The 19,195-nt window shown below is 48.1% G+C and overlaps 1 protein-coding gene across 1 annotated transcript in view; it reads right to left on the reverse strand.

The window, feature by feature from the left end:
• The window catches only part of NLRP5 (NLR family pyrin domain containing 5), a 61,948-nt gene that overhangs the window by 14,657 nt on the left and 28,096 nt on the right, over positions 1 to 19,195 (reverse strand). The window contains 5 exon segments of the mRNA XM_032263303.1: positions 6,350 to 6,520; positions 10,155 to 10,325; positions 12,477 to 12,644; positions 13,367 to 13,537; positions 17,288 to 18,878. Coding sequence (XP_032119194.1) covers positions 6,350 to 6,520; positions 10,155 to 10,325; positions 12,477 to 12,644; positions 13,367 to 13,537; positions 17,288 to 18,878 — 2,272 coding nt within the window.

A 19,195-nucleotide genomic window follows, 5' to 3' on the forward strand; every position in this document is an offset into this window, starting at 1 on the left:
TAGACGGAGTTTCGCTCTTGTTACCCAGGCTGGAGTGCAATGGCGCGATCTCGGCTCACCGCAACCTCCGCCTCCCAGGTTCAGGCAATTCTCCTGCCCCAGCCTCCTGAGTCGCTGGGATTACAGGCAGGCGCCACCATGCCCAGCTAATTTTTTGTATTTTTAGTAGAGACGGCGTTTCACCATGCTGACCAGGATGGTCTCGATCTCTTGACCTCGTGATCCACCCGCCACGGCCTCCCACAGTGCTGGGATTACAGGCTTGAGCCACCGCGCCCGGCCTATTGTTCTAAATTTAAATCGACTAAATCCCCCAATCCATAGACACAGGCAGGCAAAAAAAAGCCAAGACCCATTGGTATGCTACATCCAGATCCATCTCACATGCAAGGATACACAAAGACTCAAAACAAAGGGATGGGGAAAAATTTACCAACCAAATGGAGAGCAAAAATAAATAAATAGAAAGCAGGAGTTGCAATTTTTGCTGATAAAATAGACTTCAAAGCAATAAAGATCAAAAGAAGCAAAGAAGGATATTACATAAAGATAAAAGGATCAATGTAACAAGAAGAGCTAAAGATCCTAAATATATATGCACCCAATACAGAAATACACAGATATATAAGACTTATAAAGAGACCTGGACTCCCGCACAATAATAGTGGGAGACTTACAGATCAATGAGACAGAAAGTTAACATTGATATTCAGGACTTGAACTCAGATCCGGAACAAGTAGACTTAATTAACATTCATAGAACTCTCCACTTTAAATACACAAAATATACACTCTTATCAGTACTACATCACACATATTTACAGGTTTAAATGAAATATTGGTTGGCTGCTTATTATTTTCTTCCCTCATTTTTTTTTATGTCTCTATTATTAAACACAATTACAGGCATACCCATTTTTAGACTGCATTCTAGCCCGGGCAATAAAGCAACACCCCTGTTCTCTCTCCCTCTTCCTCTTTCTTCCTTTCCTTTATTCTTTTTTCTTTTTCTTCTTTTTAAATTCTTTTTTTCTTTCTCAAAAAAACAAAAAAAAAAAAAAACCCAAAAACCAAAAAACGAAAACAAAAACAAAAAAACACAAACCTCTGGGATACAGCAAAGGCAGTGATAAGGGGGCAGGTTCGTGGCCCTGAACGCCTACATCAAAAAGACTGAAAGAGTACAAACAGGCACTCTAAGGTCACACCTCAAGGAACTAGAGAAACAAGAACAACCAAACCCAAACCCAGCAGAATAAAGAAAATAACCAAGATCAGAGCAGAACTAAATGAAACTGAAACAAAAAAAATTACAAAAGATAAATGCAACAAAAGGCTGGTTCTTTGAAAAGAGGAATAGAATTGATAGACAATTGGCAAGATTAACCAAGAAGCGAAGTGAAAAAACCTAAATAATCTCACTAAGAAACAAAACAGGAGACATTACTATCGACACCAATGAAATACTAAAGACCATTCAAGGATACTACGAACAACTTTATGCACATAAACTAGAGAAACTAAAAGAGATGGATAAATTCCTGGAAATATACAACCCTCCTAGTGGAATTGGGTATTCTGAACAGACCAGTAACAAGCAGTAAGACTGAAATGGTAATTTTTAAATTACCAACAAAGAAAGTCTAGGACTAGATGGATTAATAAGAGAATTCTACCATTCATACAAGAATTGGTACCAATCCTTTTGACACTACTCCACAAGATAGGGAAAAAGGAACCCTACCTAATTCATTCTATGAAGCCAGTATCACCCTAATATGAAAGCTAGAAAAGGACACAACCAAAAAAGAAAATACAGACCAATATCGTTAATGAACATAGATCCTAAAGATCTTAACAAAATACTAGCTAACCAAATCCAACAACATATCAAAAAGATAATCCACCATGATCAAGTAGACGTCATACCAGGAATGCAGGGATGGTTTAATATATGCAAGTCAATGAATGTGATACACCACATAAATAGAATTAAAAACAAAAATCACATGATCATTTCAGTAGAGGCAGAGAAAGCATTTGACAAAATCCAGCATCACTTAATGATTAAAACTCTGAGCAAAATCGGCATACAAGGGTCATACCTTAATGTAATAAAAGCTGTCTATGAGAAACCCACAGCCAACATAATACTGAATGGGGAAAAGTTAAAAGCATTCACTCTGAGAACTGGAACAAGACAAGGATGCTCACTCTCACCACTCCTCTTCAACACAGTACTGGAAGTCCTAGCCAGAGCAATCAGACAAGAGAAAGAAATAAAGGGCGTCCAAGTTGGTAAAGAGGAAGTCAAACTGTCACTGTTTGCTATGTCATTGTTTACCTTGAAAACCCTAAGGACTCCTCCAGAAAGCTCCTAGAACTGAGGAAAGAATTCAACAAAGTTTCCAGATACAAGATTAACGTACACAAATCAATAGCTCTTTTGTACATCAACAGTGACGAAGCAGAGAAATCAAGAACTCAAACCCCTTTTCAACACCCGTAAAAACAAAAGAAAACAAAACAAAAACTTAGGAACATACCTAACCAAGGAGGTGAAAGACCTCTACCAGGAAAACTACAAAACACTGCTGAAAGAAATCATAGACAACATGAACCAACGGAAACACATCCCACGCTCATGGATGGATGGGTAGAATATTGTGAGAATGACCATACTGACAAAAACAATCTACAAATTCTATGCAGTTCCCATCAAAATACCACCATCATTCTTCACCAAACTAGAAAAAACAATTCTAAAATTCAAATGGAAGCAAAAAAAGAGCCTGCACGGCCAAAGCAAGACTAAACAAAAAGGACAAATCTAAAGGCATCACGTTATCTGATTTCCAACTATACTATAAAGCCATAGTCACCAAAGAGCATGGTACTGGTACAAAAATCGGCACAGACATCAATGAAACAGAATGGAGAACCAAAAAATAAACCCAAATACTTACACGGCCAACTGATCTTTGACAAAGCAAACAAAAACAAAGTGGGGAAAGAACACCCTTTGCAACAAATGGTGCTGGGATAATTGACTAGCCACACGCAGGAGAACAAAACTGGATAATCGTCATCTCTCGCCTTATACAAAAATTAACTCAAGATGGATTAAAGACTTACACCTGGCTGGGCGTGTTGGCTCATACCTGTAATTCCAGCACTATGGGAGGCCGAGGCAGGCAGATCACTAAGTCAGGAGTTTGAGATCAGCCAGGCCTACACAGTGAAACCCCGTTTCTACTAAAAATACAAAAATTAGCTGGGCACAGTGGCAGGCACCTGTAATTTCAGCTACTGGGGAGGCTGATGCAGGAGAATCACTTGAACCCAGGAGGCAGAGGTTGCAGTGAGCCAACATTGTACCATTGCACTCCAGCCTGGGCGACAAAAGTCAAACTCCATCCCCTCTCCCCCAGCCCCGCCCAAAAAAGACTTAAACCTAAACTTAAGACTCGAAACTATAACAATTCTAGAAGATAACATTGTAAAAACCCTTAGAGACATTGGCTTAGGCAAGGGGCTCATGACCAAAAACTCAAAAGCCAACGCAATAAAAACAAAGATAAATAGCTGGGACCTAATTGAACGAAAGTGCTTTTGCATGGCGAAAGAACAGTCAGCAGGGTAAACAGACAGCCCATAGAGTGGGAGAAGATCTTCACAGTCTATAAATCTGACAAAGGACTAATATGCAGAATCTACAATGAACTCAAATCCGTAAGAAAAAAATCCCATCAAAAAGTGGGCCAAGGACATGAATAGACAATTCTCAAAAGAAGATATACAAATGGCCAACAAATGAAAAAAGCTCAACATCACTAATCATTAGGGAAATGCAAATTAAAACCACAATATGACATCCCTTTACTCCTGCAAGAATGGCCATAATCAAAAAAATCAAACAGTAGATGTTGGCATGGAAACGGTGAACAGGGAACACTTCTACACTGCTGGTGGGAAGGTAAACTAGTACAGCTGCCATGGAAAACAGTGTGGAGATTCCTTAAATAACCAAAAGTAGAAGTACCATTTGATCCAGCAATCTCACTACTGGGTATCTACCCAGAGGAAAAGAAGTCAATATTCGAAAAAGATACTTGCACACGCATGTTTATAGCAGTATAATTCACAATTGCAAAATCGTGGAACCAACCCAAATGCCCATCAATGAGTGGATAAAGAAACTATGGTGTGTATATACAATGGAATACTATGCAGCCATAAAAAGGAATGAATCAGCAGCATTTGCAGTGACCTGGATGAGATTGGAGACTATTTTTCTAAGTGAAGTTAACTCAGGAATGGAAAACCAAATGTTGTATGTTCTCACTGGTAAGTGGGAGCTAAACTATGAGGCTGCAAATGCCTAAGTATGACACAATGGACTTTGGGGATTTGGGGGGAAGAGCAGGAGGGGATGAGGGATAAAAGACAGCAAATATGGTGCAGTGTACACTGCTTGAGTGAGGGGTGCACCGAAATCTCACAAATCACCACTAAAGAATTTACTCATGTAACCTGGTCAGGCGTGGTGGTTCATACCTGTAATTCCAGCACTTTGGGAGGCCAAGGTGGGCAGATCACCTGTCAGGAGTTCAAGACCAGCCTGGACAACATAGAAAAACTCCATCTTTCTACTAAAAATACAAAATTATCTGGGTGTGGTGGTGCAAGCCTGTAATCTCAGCTACTCGGGATGCTGAGGCAGGACAATTGCTTTAACCCTGCAGGGGAGGCGCAGGTTGCAGTGAGCTGAGATCGCACTACTGAACTCCAACTATCTCAAAAAACAAAACAAAAACTTAATTATATAACCGAATACCACCTGCACCCCAATAACTTATGGAAAAATAAAAAATGAGAACTCATCTGTATTTTGTCTCTGTATCACTAGCAACTAATAAACACAGTAAATCAATACAATCGATCCTCATTATTCACCGATTCTGTCTTTGTGAATTTTCCTACTTGCTAAAATGTCTTGGTAATTCTCCGAATCAACACTGGCAGTGCTCACAGTCCTTCCTGGACACGCATGTGCGCGGAGCAGAGAAGAACTCGAGTCTGCAGGCACACATGTCACTCCCAGTGGAGGCCGAACTGCTTTCAGCTCTCCACTGTCAGGGAGTGTCCTTTCTGAGGTCTTAGTACCATGTTTGTTGGAATTTTTGAGATGGAGTCTCACTCTGTTGCTCAGGCTGGAGTGCAATGGGCCAATCTTGGGTCATTGCAGCCTCCACCTCCCAAGTTCAATCGATTCTCCTGCCTCAACCTCCCGAGGAGTTGGGATTACAGACGCACACCACCACATCCAGCTAATTTTTTTGTATTTTTAGTAGAGATGGAGTTTCACTATGTTGGCCAGGCTGATCTTTAACTCCTGACCTTGTGATCCACCCCGCCTTGGTCTCCCAAAGTGCTGGGATAACAGGCATGAGCCACTGTACCCAGCTGATTTTTTGAGCTTTTTGAGGACAATTTTGTTTTGTGACAAAGGCTCACTCTGTCATCCAGACTGGAGTGCCGTGGCACGATCTCGGCTCACTGTCACTTCCACCTTCTGGGTTCAAGTGATTTTCCTGCCTCAGCCTCCCGAGTAGCTGGCATTATAGGTGCACATCACCACACCCAACTAATCTTTTGTATTTTTTGTAGAGATGGGGTTTCACCATGTTGGGCAGGCTAGTCTCGAACTCCTGACCTCGTGATCCACCCTCCTCGGCCTCCCTAAGTGCTGAGATTATAAGTGTGAGCCACTGGCACGGCCACAATTTTGTTGTTTAAAATGACCTCCTAATGTAACGCTGAAGTGCTGTCCACTGCTGGGGAGGTGGGGAGGCTTGAAGGTCCATCACCTGTGTCAGAGGGGCTTTGTCAGGCATGGGTCACAGTGCTGTTGGTCACGTTGGTATTAAAGTCAGGGTATTAAAGTAAGCCACTGAATGGAAACACGAAATACGAAGTCTTCATCGCTGGATGAAAACGTGACTAGAGGCCTGCAGGAACCTAACCCTTTACCCCTCCTCCCTGGGCAACGGCTCCGTGTGGGCTGGTTCAGTGCTCAAGGGTGACTTTGTAGAATATGATGACCTCAAACTATGAGAACTCGCCGTCTGAACAGATGACTTCCCACTGTAAGATAACACAAAGGCAGACATAGAACTTTCCAGGAAAGGATGCAATCTAGGGGCCGTGAACAGGGACAGGATTCAGCACATGCCAGGTCCCCTCACGTGATGAGGTCCACACTCCCAACCCTGCTTTCTGCTTTGACAGCTGCACCACTCTACGTTAGAAAGCTAGGAAGTCCCCCGGGGGAGCAAGCCAGACTCACATCAGCCTCTGCAGACCACAGTGGGGAAGCCTCAAGGATCGACACAGCAGACTCACACCTTCATTCCCCAGGTTGTTGTTGGAAAGGCACAGGTGTGTCAAGCTGTGGTTGGTGACCAGGGCTGAGGCCAGACTCTGGCAGCCCGTGGCTGTGATGCTGCAGTCCTGCAGTCTGCAAGAAGAGAACCCCAGAGAATGGGATGAGGTATGTTCAAGTTCCATCTCTCCCTCCTTTGCAAGGGAGGGGAAGAGGTATCACCCCCACAGCTGGCATGTCCTTGCAGACATATGACCAAGTCACATTGTCTCTCCCTTTGACTTGCAAACTCAACTCCAATGCATCAGCCCCCCAAAATACCATAGGTATTGTGAGTGATGAGATCTGCCAGTCATGATGGGAAATAGATGGGCAGCATGGCTGTGCTCAATGCTCAGCTACTTCCAGCCTCCACGTGGCTGTGATGTAAGGCTTCGCCGAAATGAGTGACTTTTCCAATTTATTTACTTATTTAGTTTATTTCGAGATGGAGTCTCACTGTTGCCCAGGCTGGAGTGCAGTGGCATGATCTTGGCTCACTGTAACCTCCGCCTCACAGGTTCAAGCGGTTCTCCTGCCTCGGCCTCCGGAGTAGCTGGGATCATAGACATGCACCACCACACTTGACTCATTGTTGCATTTTTAACAGAGACAGGGTTTCACCATGTTGGCCATGCTGGTCTTAAACTCCTGACCTCAAGTGATCCATCTGCCTCGACCTCCAAAGTGTTGTGTTGGCTTTACAGGCATGAGACACTGCCCGGCTGATTTTTCCATTTAAAAGTCCACTTAGGCTGGGCACCATGGCTTATGCTTGTAATCCAGGACTTTGAGAGGCTGAGGCAGGAGGATTGCTTGAGCCCAGGAGTTTGAGACCAGCCTGGGCAACATAGCAAGACTGTATCTCTAAAAAGAAAAATTAGCTGGGCATGGTGGTGCATGCATGTAGTCCCAGCTACTTGGGAAGCTGAGGCAGGAGGATCCCTTGAGCCTGGGAGGTAGAGACTGTAGTCAGCTGTGACTGCCACTGAACTCCAGCCTGTGTGAACAGAGAGCAAGACCACTTCCAAAAAAAGTACATTTAACACATCATAAGCCTTAGGCATAAACTAGATCCTCTGCTTTTTCAAAAGTAAAGCAATATTTTTTTTTTTTTTTTTTTTTTTTTTTGAGGCAGAGTTTCGCTCTTGTTACCCAGGCTGGAGTGCAATGGCGCGATCTCGGCTCACCGCAACCTCCGCCTCCTGGGTTCAGGCAATTCTCCTGCCTCAGCCTCCTGAGTAGCTGGGATTACAGGCACGCACCACCATGCCCAGCTAATTTTTTGTATTTTTAGTAGAGACGGGGTTTCACCGTGTTGACCAGGATGGTCTCGATCTCTTGACCTCGTGATCCACCCGCCTTGGCCTCCCAAAGTGCTGGGATTACAGGCTTGAGCCACCGCGCCCGGCCGCAATCTTTTTTTTCTTTTAAGGCAGAGTTTTGCTCTTGTTGCCCAGGCTGGAGTACAATGGCTCCATCTTGGCTTACCACAACCTCTACATCCCAGGTTCAAGCAATTCTCCTGACTCAGCCTCTCAAGTAGCTGGGATTACAGGGGCATGCCACCACACCCAGCTAATTCTTTTGTACTTTTAGTAGAGACAGGGTTTCAGCACACTGGTCAGGCTGCTCTTGAACTCCTGACCTCAGGTGATCTGCCCACCTCGGCCTCTCAAAGTGCTGGGGTAACAGGCATGAACCACGACGCCTGGCCATCTAAGCAGCTTTTTATGTAGCACTGACGTGATTCCTAACAGTCTGCTACATGAGTGACGGGTGTTCTGCTGTAACAAGAACTTGAGTTGAACACCCCTTTCTGCGCTCAGCCTGTGAAGGGGTCACAGCCCGTCACCATGAGCCTGGATGTCTCGCTGATACCAGCACTGTCATCCAGGTAAAATTAAAAGGTCACCTAGAGCTGCGCCGTCCAGAATGGCAGCTGCTAGCCCCACATGGCTATGAGCTCTTGAATGGGTCTAGTGTGATGGGGAAACCGACTTTTCCATTTAATTTAGATTTGGCTGGCCGCACGTGGATAGTGGCTGCAATGCCAGATGGCTCAGCGGAATCGGCCCCAGCCTTAACTCCTGGCAACACCACCCAAGCACTGTCCAATGTGCACAAGTGATGCAGCCTTTCCGAAGCATCTGTCAATCGGGTTATCAACAATGCCTACTCCTCAGACCTGTCTTGAGAACTCAGCGACGAAGTCTTGGAGGACTTTCAGTGCTGCGCTTGGCACAGCTCAGTAAGTGTTGAACAGTGGTTCCTGTAACTGTTGCTGCTGCTTCCTCCTCCCCACCCACCCCCAACCTTTATTATTTATTTATTTATTTATTTATTTATTTATTTTTTTGAGATGGAATTTTGCTATTGTGGCTGAGGTTGAAGTGCAATGGCACAATCTCAGCTCACCGCAGCCTCCGCCTCCCGAGTAGCTGGAATTACAGACATGAACCACCGCACCCAGCTAATTTTGTATTTTTAGTAGAGATGAAGTTTCACCATGTTGGTCAGGCTGGTATTGAACTGTGACCTCGGGCAATCTGCCCGCCTTGGCCTCCCAAAGTACGGGGATTACAGGCATGAGCCACGGTGCCTGGCCCTCCTCCCCTTCTAGACCATTTGTCAGTAAACAAGTGATATCCTTTGGGCCAGATGCGGTGGCTCACACCTGTAGTCCCAGAGGTTTGGGAGGCCGAGGTGGGAGGATAGCTTGGGCCCAAGAGGTCCAGGCCGCAGCGAGCTAGGATCTCACCACTGCACTCAGCCTGCAACAGCAGAACTCTGACACGGGAAATAAAAACACGGGCTGGATGTGGCGGCTGACACCTGTAATCCCAGCACTTTGGGAAGCTGGGGCAGCGGATCATGAGGTCAAGAGATCGAGACCATCCTGGCCAACATGGTGAAACCCCGTCTCTACTAAAAATAAAGAAGTTAGCTGGGCATGGTGGCGGGCACAGTCCCAGTTACTCGAGAGGCTGAGGCAGGAGAATCGCTTGAACCCGGGAGGCGGAGGTTGCAGTGAGCTGAGATCACATCACTGCACTCCAGCCTGGTAACAGGAAAACTGCTTCTCCAAAAAAAGAAAAAAAAAAGAAAAAAAAAGTGGTATCCTTTGGACCATGAGATGTTGGGGTGCAGAGCTGCCACCCCACGTTTCTACTTGGAGGCACTTGTGTTAGAGTAACACACGCAGGGTTCATCCCTGCTCTCGGCGTCCTCATCTCCACAGGGAGGGGAGGATTGGGACTTTGCGTGATGCTCTGCTCAGAACCTTCTCCTTTTTTGAGCCTCTGTGCCCAGAAGCCCAGAATGCATAAGCTCCGGCCTGGACTGTACGAGACAGAGGGGAGCCTGACCCCCACCCACGCGCTTTGAGTGACTGAGCACATGTATCTCTTCAGTTGTGAGGCCAAGCATTCACCAACCCACTGTGTAAGCTGCACAGGTAAGCCTCACGCCCAAGAGAGCTTTGTCAGGAGGGAAGGTCACTGTGTAATTTCCACCTGGCTGATTCCAGCTCCACCTTTTATATCCATTTGGAATTTCGTGGCAAGGATAGCTATATATCAGGTTATTCTCATACCCCGGCACTGGGGCAGTCCTGGGAGGTCCCAACTTCCCTCCTCACCCCTGCGTTGTACACCTGCTCATTCCGCTCCCACCATGACCTGGAGAAGCTAAGTGAAGGTAATCCTGGTGGAAAGGAGGTGGAACTCACATCAGCTTCTGCAGGGTGCACTGGGAGACCTTCAAGACCTCACCGAGCGCCTTCACTCCGTCGTCCGTCACCTCATTTCCTGCCAAGCTCAGGGAGCTCAGGCTGGGGGAGGTGGTCAGGATCTGCGAGATCTTCAGGTAACAGGTGTGGGTCAGTCCACAGCGATCCAGCCTGCGGAGAACAGCAGCATGAGGCAACTGCAGCCCATTTCCCCTCCACTTGGCACGCACCAGCCCTGCCAGCCCTCCTCCTGGCCCTGGGACTCTGCCTGCTCCTCTCGGGTCTGAGAAGTTGCTGTTCCTTCCATTTCAACATCCCCCTCCCTGCTTCCTCAGGTCTTCATGGGGTTCGTGTTCCCATTCATGCCTTTTGAAGGTTGCCTTTCAGGTAAGGCAGACCTTCAACTACCCCACCTCCCTCCACTGTTCTCCTCTATTCAACATTCACAGCAATGTGCCCGAGCCAACATTTTTATTTTTTGAGACAGGGTCTTGCTGTCACCCAGGCTAGGGTGCAGTGATGTGGTCTCAGCTCACTGCAACCTCTGCCTCCTGTGTGCAAGCCATTCTCCTGACTCAGCCTCCTGAGTTCCTGGTATTACAGGCACCTGCCACCACACCCGGCTACTGTCCTGCAGTTTTAGTAGAGACGGGGTTTCACCATGTTGACCAGGCTGGTCTTGAACTCCTGACCTCGGTAAGCCACCCGCCTAGGCCTCCCAAAGTGCTGGGATTACAGGCGTGAGTCACCAGACCCAGCTCATTTTTGTATTGTTAGTAGAAACAGGGTTTCACCATGTTGGCCAGACTGGTCTCCAACTCCTGACCTCAGGCGATCTGCCTGCCTCAGCATCCCGGAGGGCTGGGATTACAGGTGTGAGCCCCCGAGACTGGCCTCCAGACAACATTTCACATACTAAGTGAGTGCTGGTTTCCTGCCTGTCTTCCTTCCTAGAATGTCATCTCCATGAAGGCGGACGCCTGGTTGCTTTGTTCTCTGCGTTCCTCTTGGCAGCTGCAACAGTGCCTGGTATATAGCGGGCACTCAAGCATTTGCTGAAAGGTATGAGCTTCCGCGATGACCAGCGGTATTTACAAAAGATGAATGTACAGCTGCCCCACGAGCCACCAAGTCCACCCAAGTCCAACACATCACTTAATTTCCTATCAAGCAAGTAGTTTAGCAGCTCTGTGACTCAGTTTACCCCCTGGAAATGAGGAAGACAGCACTACCAATCTCAGTGGTGGTTGTGAGGATCAGAGTATTAGAATAGCCAGGCAACACTTAGACCAGTGCCTGGCTGGCGCAGAGATGAATGGAGCAGCTCTATCTTTTTTTGAGACAGAGTTTTGCTCGGTGGCCCAGGCTGGAGTGCAGTGGCGCAGTCTCGGCTCACTGCAACCTCTGCCTCCTGGGTTCAAACGATGGCCTGGCCTCGGCCTCCCAAGTAGCTGAAATTACAGGTGCCTACCACACCTGGCCAATTTTTGTCTTTTTAGTAGAGATGGAGTTTCACCATGTTGGCCAGGCTGGTCTTGAACTCCTGACCTCAGGTGATCTGCCTGCCTTAGCCTCCCAAAGTGCTGGGATTACAGGCATGAGCCACCACGCCAAGCCCAGAAGGGCGCATTTGATCATTATACAATTAAAATCTCACCAGGTATGGTGGCTCATGCCTATAATCTCAGTGCTCTGGGAGGCAGAGGTGGGAGGATCACCTGAGTCCAGGAGTTCAAGACCAGACTGGGCAACCAAGTGATACCTTGCCTCTGCATAAAAACATTTTTATGGGCCAGGCTCAGTGGCTCACGCCTGTAATCCCAGCACTTTGGGAGGCCGAGGCAGATGGATCACTAGGTCAGGGGTTTGAGACCAGCCTGGCCAACATGGCAAAACCCCATTTCTACTAAAAAATACAAAAAATTAGCTGGGCATGGTGGTGGGTGTCTGTAATCCCAGCTACTCTGGAGGCTAAGGCACGAGGATTGCTTTAACCTGGGAAGCAGAGGTTGCAGTGAGCCAAGATTGTGCCACTGTGCTCCAGCCTGGGCAACAGAGTGAGAATCTGTCTCAAAAAGGAAAAATCGTGAAACTTGAGCTTTTTTTATTGTGATAAAATATTTACAACCTTAAATGGACTATTTGAACTATTTAGTTGTACAATTCAGTGGCACTAAAAACCCCTGCAACCACCACCACCATGACCATGCATTATTAGAAGTTTTTTTATCTTTACAACTCTTAAATTGGTGCCACTTTCTGTCATTTCAAAAACAAGTAAACACTAAGAAACAAAAGGCAAAATCCCTGCCAAAAACATACCTCAAACACTCCAACATACATCTGGGGTGTTTTAAGGCTTCACACGCCATCCTGACATCCTCTTCCTTCAGGTGGGTGCTTCCCAAGTTGAGGGATCTCAGGTTGCGGTTGGTGATGAGGGTTCTCCAGAGGTGCTGCAGACCAGGGGTCATCTGTGCGTTTCTCAGCCTGCAGGAGATGGGGAAAGGGAGGTACCTTAGACACAGGTGGTATTTAGTTGTATCCTCAGTTTTTTTCTCATCCTTCTCCCTTTACTTTGAGATGAAGTCTCGCTCTGTCGCTCAGCCTGGAATGCAGTGGTGTGATCTTGGCTCACTGCAACCTCCATCTCCCAGGTTCAAGTGATTCTCCTGCCTCAGCCTCCTGAGTAGCTGGGATTACAAGTACCCGTGACCATGCCCGACTAATTTTTGTATTTTTAGTAAAGATGGGGTTTCACCATGTTGGTCAGGCTTGTCTCGAACTCTTGACCTTGTGATCCACCTGCTTCCACCTCCCGACATGCTGGGATGACAGGCGGGAGCCACCATGCCCATCCTCTTCTCCCATTCTAACTTGGAAATTTCTAATTAATTGTATTTCATTTTAAAGCAACAAATGCCCGAGTGCCCGAGAGTGGCCAGCTACTGGAAACAGCATATTAAACAGTATTAATAATCCCTGCGTCAGGGAGCTTCATCCTTCCAAAGCCAGCATCAAGGAACCTGCTTCAGTAACATCATCACAAGGTCTCTGTGCTTTGGGGAACTTGGTTCCCACACCTTCCATGGCACTTATGCCCTCAGGATGCATCTGAGTTTTCTCCGATGGGCCTTCACTCAGGAGCTGGGGGAGAGCTGGGACAGCATCACCTGAAGGGAATCTCTCTCCTAGGGGTTGGGGCACCTTACCTCAGGTTCTGTATCTTGCAGGTGGGAGGCCTCAGCTTGGCACACAAGGTCTTCATGGCCCGTTCGGTCAGGACACTGCTGCCCAGGTCCAGCTGCTGCAGGTGAGGGTGGGTGCCAAGCACGGAGCAGAAATTCTCCCACTGCTCATCAACAAGGGTCTTACTCCGCAGCCTATGTCAGAGAGGAGTAGAAATGTAATCTCTGGCAGGATGGGGTTTAACGTGAGCAATCGTGGCAACATGTCAGAGGAGAGGAACTGACCTATTGAGGAAAGACCGGAGTGGCTTCCAAGGCTCTGAAGCAACTTAGTGGATGCTATCATGCCTGGATAACGGCCCCTGTGTCCACCCTGCCGTCTCCTGGACGCATCGGTACCCAAGAGGGTATTGCAAGCATGACTAGGAGCTGCTAGCTCCTCAATCAGATAATTGCTTCAATTCTAGTTCCCACCTGAACATTAAATGGTTCGACAGCTTGGAAAACAGTACAGAGGTTCCTAAAAATATTAACAGAGTTGCCGTAGGGCTGAGCAATCCCACTTCTGGGCGTATACACCCAGGAGAACAGGGAAGAGGTATGCGGTCTCCCACGTACACTGTGCCATTATTCATCATAGCTCAGATGTGGAAAACTTACATATCCACTAGTGGATGAAAAGAGAGAACACATGATGCATATGTAAACGGAATGTTCCACACCCTTAAACAAGAACATTCTTCCGTTTTCGACAACATGGATGAACCTGGAGCGTATGTTAGGTGACATATACCAGCCACAGAAGGACAAAGACTTGATTCTACTTTTTTTTTTTTCTCCTTTGGAGATGGAGTCTCTGTCGCCCAGGCTAGAGAACAGTGGTGTCATCTCTGCTCACTGCAACCTACGCCTCCCAAGTTGAAGTGATTTTCCGGCCTCAGCCACCCCAGTAGCTGGGATCACAGGCATGCACCACCATGCGTGGCTAACTTTTATATTTTTAGTACAGACGTAGTTTTACCACGTTGACCAAGCTGGTCTCGAACTCCTGACCTCAAGTGATCAGCCCGCCTCGGCCTCCCAAAGTGCTGGGATTACAGGCATGAGCCACTGCACACGGTCAAGAATTTTTTTTTTTTTTTTTTTTTTTTTAAGATGGAGTCTGGTTCTGTCACCCAGGCTGGAGTGCAGTGGCACCATCTCAGCTCACTGCAATTTCTGCCTCTTGGATTCCAGCAATTCTCCTGCCTCAGCCTCCCTAGTAGCTGGGAATACAGGCATGTATCACCACACCCAGAAAATTTTTGTATTTTTAGCAGAGATGAGGTTTCACTTTGCTGGCCAGGCTGGTCTCAGACTCCTGACCTCAAGTGATCCACCCGCCTTGACCTCCCAAAGTGCAGGGATGAGAGGTGTGAGCCGCCATGCCCAGCCCCACTTGAGAATTTAATGCTGTTTTAAACCTGTGAGGTTGGTGCTATTTCCCCTATATTGTGAATGGCAACAGGGCTAGTTAGTGGCAAGGCTAAAATTCAGAACCAGGTTCATCCAGGGTTCCGTGTACGCCAGCAGTCAGTTTAGCTCTGGTATGAGCATTAGCTGATATCTGTCACCTAAGGGCCAGGCACAGTTCCCGAGAGCTGCGGCTGTACAACCTGTCTTCTAGCAACTGGATAGGCAGACGCCAGGACCTGTTTTACAGATGGGGAAACCGAGGCACAGAGCAGCAGAGTCACCTGCCCAAGGTCACACTGCCAGGAAGTAGCAGGCCTGGGATTTAGGAATTAGCAGATGGGTGGCAATGGTCACCCCACCCCACCCCCCCCTTTTTTTTTTTTTTTTTTTTGAGACAGTCTTGCTCTGTCGCCAGGCTGGAGTGGAATGGTACCATCGCTGCTCACGGCAACCTCCAACTCCCCAGTTCAAGTGATTCTCCTGTCTCAGCCTCCTGAGTAGCTGGGGTTACAGGCACCCACCACCACACCTGGATAATTTTTGTATTTTTAGTAGAGATAAAGTTTCACCATGTTGGCCAGGATGGTCTTGATCTCTGGACCTTGTGATCCACCTGCCTTGGCCTCCCAAAGAGCTGGGATTATAGGCATAAGCCACTGTGGCCACTCATTTATTTTTATTATTTTTTAAAAATTTCCTAACAACAAGACCACCAGGGAATGTCCACATTCTTACTTCTATTATTATTTTTTTAGGGACAGGATCTCACCCTGTCACCCAAGCTGGAATGAAGTGGCATGATCATAACTCACTGCAGCCTTCAGCTTCGGGTCTCAAATGATCCTTCCACCTCAGCCTCCTCAGTAGCTGGGGCCACAGGCACACACCTCCACACTGGCTAGTTTTAAGAGTTCTTGTAGAGACAGGGTCTTACTTTGCTGCTAGTCTAAAAAACCTGGCCTCAAGCAACCCCCTTCTCTGCCTCCCAGAGTGCTGGGATTATAGGCATGAGTCACCACACCCAGCCTGTGCACCTTCTTCCCTGCTTCGTTCTGGGTCATGGGAGGATGGGCGCTAAGACAGTCCAGAAAAGGGTTTTCTAGACCTGCACTGTTCGGTGAGCATCAGCTACCTCATTTATTAAATATAAATGAGGTCGGGAACAGTGGCTCATGCCTGTAATCCCAGCACTTTGGGAGGCTGAGGCTAGCAGATCATCTGAGATCACGAGTTCGAGATCAGCCTAGCCAACATGGTGAAACTCTGTCCCTAAAAATACAAAATACAAATACTAAAAATACAAATATTAGCCAGGTGTGGTGGTGAGCACCTGTAATCCCAGCTACTCAGGAGGCTGAGTCAGGAGAATCACTTGAACCAGGGAGGTGAGGTTGCAGTGAACTGAGATGACATCACTGCACTCCAGCCTGGGTGACATAGACAGTCTCAAAAAAAGGCTGAGGCAAGTGGATCAGGAGGTCAGAGTTAGAGATCACCCTGGTCAAGATGATAAAACCCCGTCTCTACCCAAAATGCAAAAATTAGCCAAGTATGGTTGGGGGAGGGGACACCTGTAATCCCAGCTACTTGTGAAACGGAGGCATGAGAATCGCTTCAATGCAGGAGGCAGAGCCTGCAGTGAGCTAATGCCACTGCACTCCAGCCTGTGCAGTAGAGTGAGCCTGTCTCAAAACAAAACAAACAAACAAAAACACCTAGAAATGAGTTGTAATGGAGTAAGCTGAGTTTCACCTCCGCAGTCTCACTCACTCACATTTCAGATGCTGCACAGGCTTATGAGGCTGGTGGCTGCCCTACTGGACAAGGCACGTGGAATATTTTCATCACAGAACACCCTGTTGGACAGCATGGCCCTGGAACCCATGCCAAACAAGCAATACACAGACCTGAGAGATAACATTGATAGCAGGAGCTTGCTCATGCCTGTAATCCCAGCACTGTGGGAGGCAGAGGCGGGCGAATCACAAGGTCAGGAGTTCGAGACCAGCCTGGCCAACATGGTCAAACCCCATCTCTACTAAAAACACAAAAATTAGCTGGGCGTGGTGGTGCACACCTGTAGTCCCAGCTACTCAGGAGGCTGAGACAGGAGAGTCGCTTGAACCTGGGAGGTGGAAGTTGCAGTGAGCTGAGATCGAGCCACTGTACAGCAGCCTGGGCGACAGAGCAAGACTATGTTTCAAAATAAACTAAATTAAAAAATAAAAGAAACTCCATATTCCTGGGTTTCAACCCGAGTCTTGCCTTTAGAATTGTGGGTGGGGCCCCGTATTCTCTAAGACCTTTCCCAGGTATGGACAAGGAGCCAGATTCAGGTCCTGTCGTTTTAGCCGACTGGACGTCATCTGGGCGATTTATCCTGAATCAATTACCCGGGATCTTCAAATTCCTGGAAATACTGTTAAGTCCCAGCAGCAGGGACACAGAGCCCGGTGGACGGCGTAGAATAAAACTGCCCAGGGCACTTACCATTGAGGAACCACAGGCCATGCCTCAGCCGACTCGTCCCGCAGGAAGATCCCCTTGACATCCACCCGAATTTTCCTCAAATTCGGACAGTTCTGGAGACAGAAGGAAGACGCCGTCAAGTCCATGTTCTGGCAGATCGGAAGCCACACTTCCTGGAAGCTGTTTAACGCTGAGCGAACAAACTCTTTGTCTTGAGTCTCGAAAAGGCAGTGGAAGGCATCCAGGGTGTCAGCTGGGGCGGTGGCGTTGGTCTGCTGACCCAACAGAGACACCCAGTGCAGAAGCTTCTGCTTCACCCCCAGGGGAACGGGGCAGCCCAGCAGGACCTCCAGCGGCCTCCTTACGTTTTCATTCATGAGGCCGAACAAGAAACGCTTCATCCAAAGCAGGTGGCTGTGGAAGCCCGCCTGTTTCAGCTCCACCGACCTTTTCCCTTTCTCCATGAACAGTGGACAGAGTGCTGGCTCGACGTCCAGCCCCTCTAACACGTAGTACAGGGCCGCACAGAAGTCCTGGAGGCTGAGGTGGAAAAATGTGAAGTGCTCCTCCTCACAGTGGCCATCCCGGAGAAGCATGTCCATGCCCAACAGAGCACGGAGCTCAGACTCCTCGAGATTGTGCATCAGGAGGTCGTCGCTGTCAAACACAGACTTCATATTCCACACTCCTTCCACAGCCATGCGGCACAGGCGCTTCAGGACGGCCTTTTCTTCCAGGTCAAGACAGCGCTGGGCCACGTCTCGAGGGGTGAGCTGACGGAACACGAAGGAGGCGTACAAACCGGTGAGTGTGAGGCCGACCCCCTCCTTCTCCACGTCCTGCAGCTGCAGAGCCACGCAGACCAGCATGCCCACGGCGGGCACCTCGCACTGGTCAAACAGCCCACGGTTGCTCATCATGGCATGCACCACCTGTGCCTTCTGATGCTCCCTGGTCCCGTGCTCCAGGAGCAGGTGGATTCTTCTTTCTGCGGAGATTCCTCTCACAAGCAGGTAACGGGGGGACACCACCTGCGACTTGAGCCTCTCAACACCCACGTCTCGGACGGTGACAATCAGGAAGGACTCAGGGAGCAGGGCTTTCCTCAGCAGACTGTGTATGAGGGTTCCCATGGGCTGTCTCTCATCCCAGGCTTTGCAGAGCTTGGTGTCACTGTGGATGTTGGAGCCCAGGTCATCAAAACCGTCGAGGATGAACAGCAGCCTTTCCGGCTGGGACATGATCTCCGTCACGGGAACCTGGGAGTCTGGCCACTCCCTGGAGATGAGCTCTGCGAGGCTGGCCTCATTCCTCCGCTGCACCTCTTTAATGGGGATGAAGAAGACGTAGGAGAACATATTCTGGAAGAGTCGACCTTGCGCCCAGGACAGCACAATCCTTCTGGCCAGAGCCGATTTTCCGATTCCCGACTTCCCATGCAGAACCACCGTGTGGGGCCGGAAGCCCCACTGGTCTGCACCGAAGGCACCAACCAGCATTTGCATTTCCAGCCAGTCAGCAGCAGGTTTTCCAAAACCACGGGGTACATCCTCCTTCACAGTGAATTTCGTCATCATGTGACGCTTGTAGTCCCATGTGTCACCTCCGGGGCCTGAAGTCAGAGAGGGTAGAATAAAAATCAGGCAACAGACCAGGCATGGTGGCTCATGTCTGTAATTCCAGTGCTTTGGGAGGTCAAGGTGAGTGAATTACCTGAGGTCAGGAGTTCGAGACCAGCCTGGCCAATATGGCAAAACCTTATGTCTACTAAAAAATACAAAAATTAGTCAGGCATGGTAGTGGGCACCTGTAATTCCAGCTATTTGGGAGGCTGAGGCAGGACAATCACTTGAACCAGGGAGACAGAGGTTGCAGTGAGCCAAGATCACACCACTGCACTCCAGCCTGGGCAACAGAGCAAGACTCCAT

The sequence above is a fragment of the Sapajus apella genome, unplaced genomic scaffold (assembly GCF_009761245.1).
Source record: "Sapajus apella isolate SASKATOON/1434 unplaced genomic scaffold, GSC_monkey_1.0 scaffold135, whole genome shotgun sequence".
Lineage (NCBI taxonomy): Eukaryota > Metazoa > Chordata > Mammalia > Primates > Cebidae > Sapajus > Sapajus apella.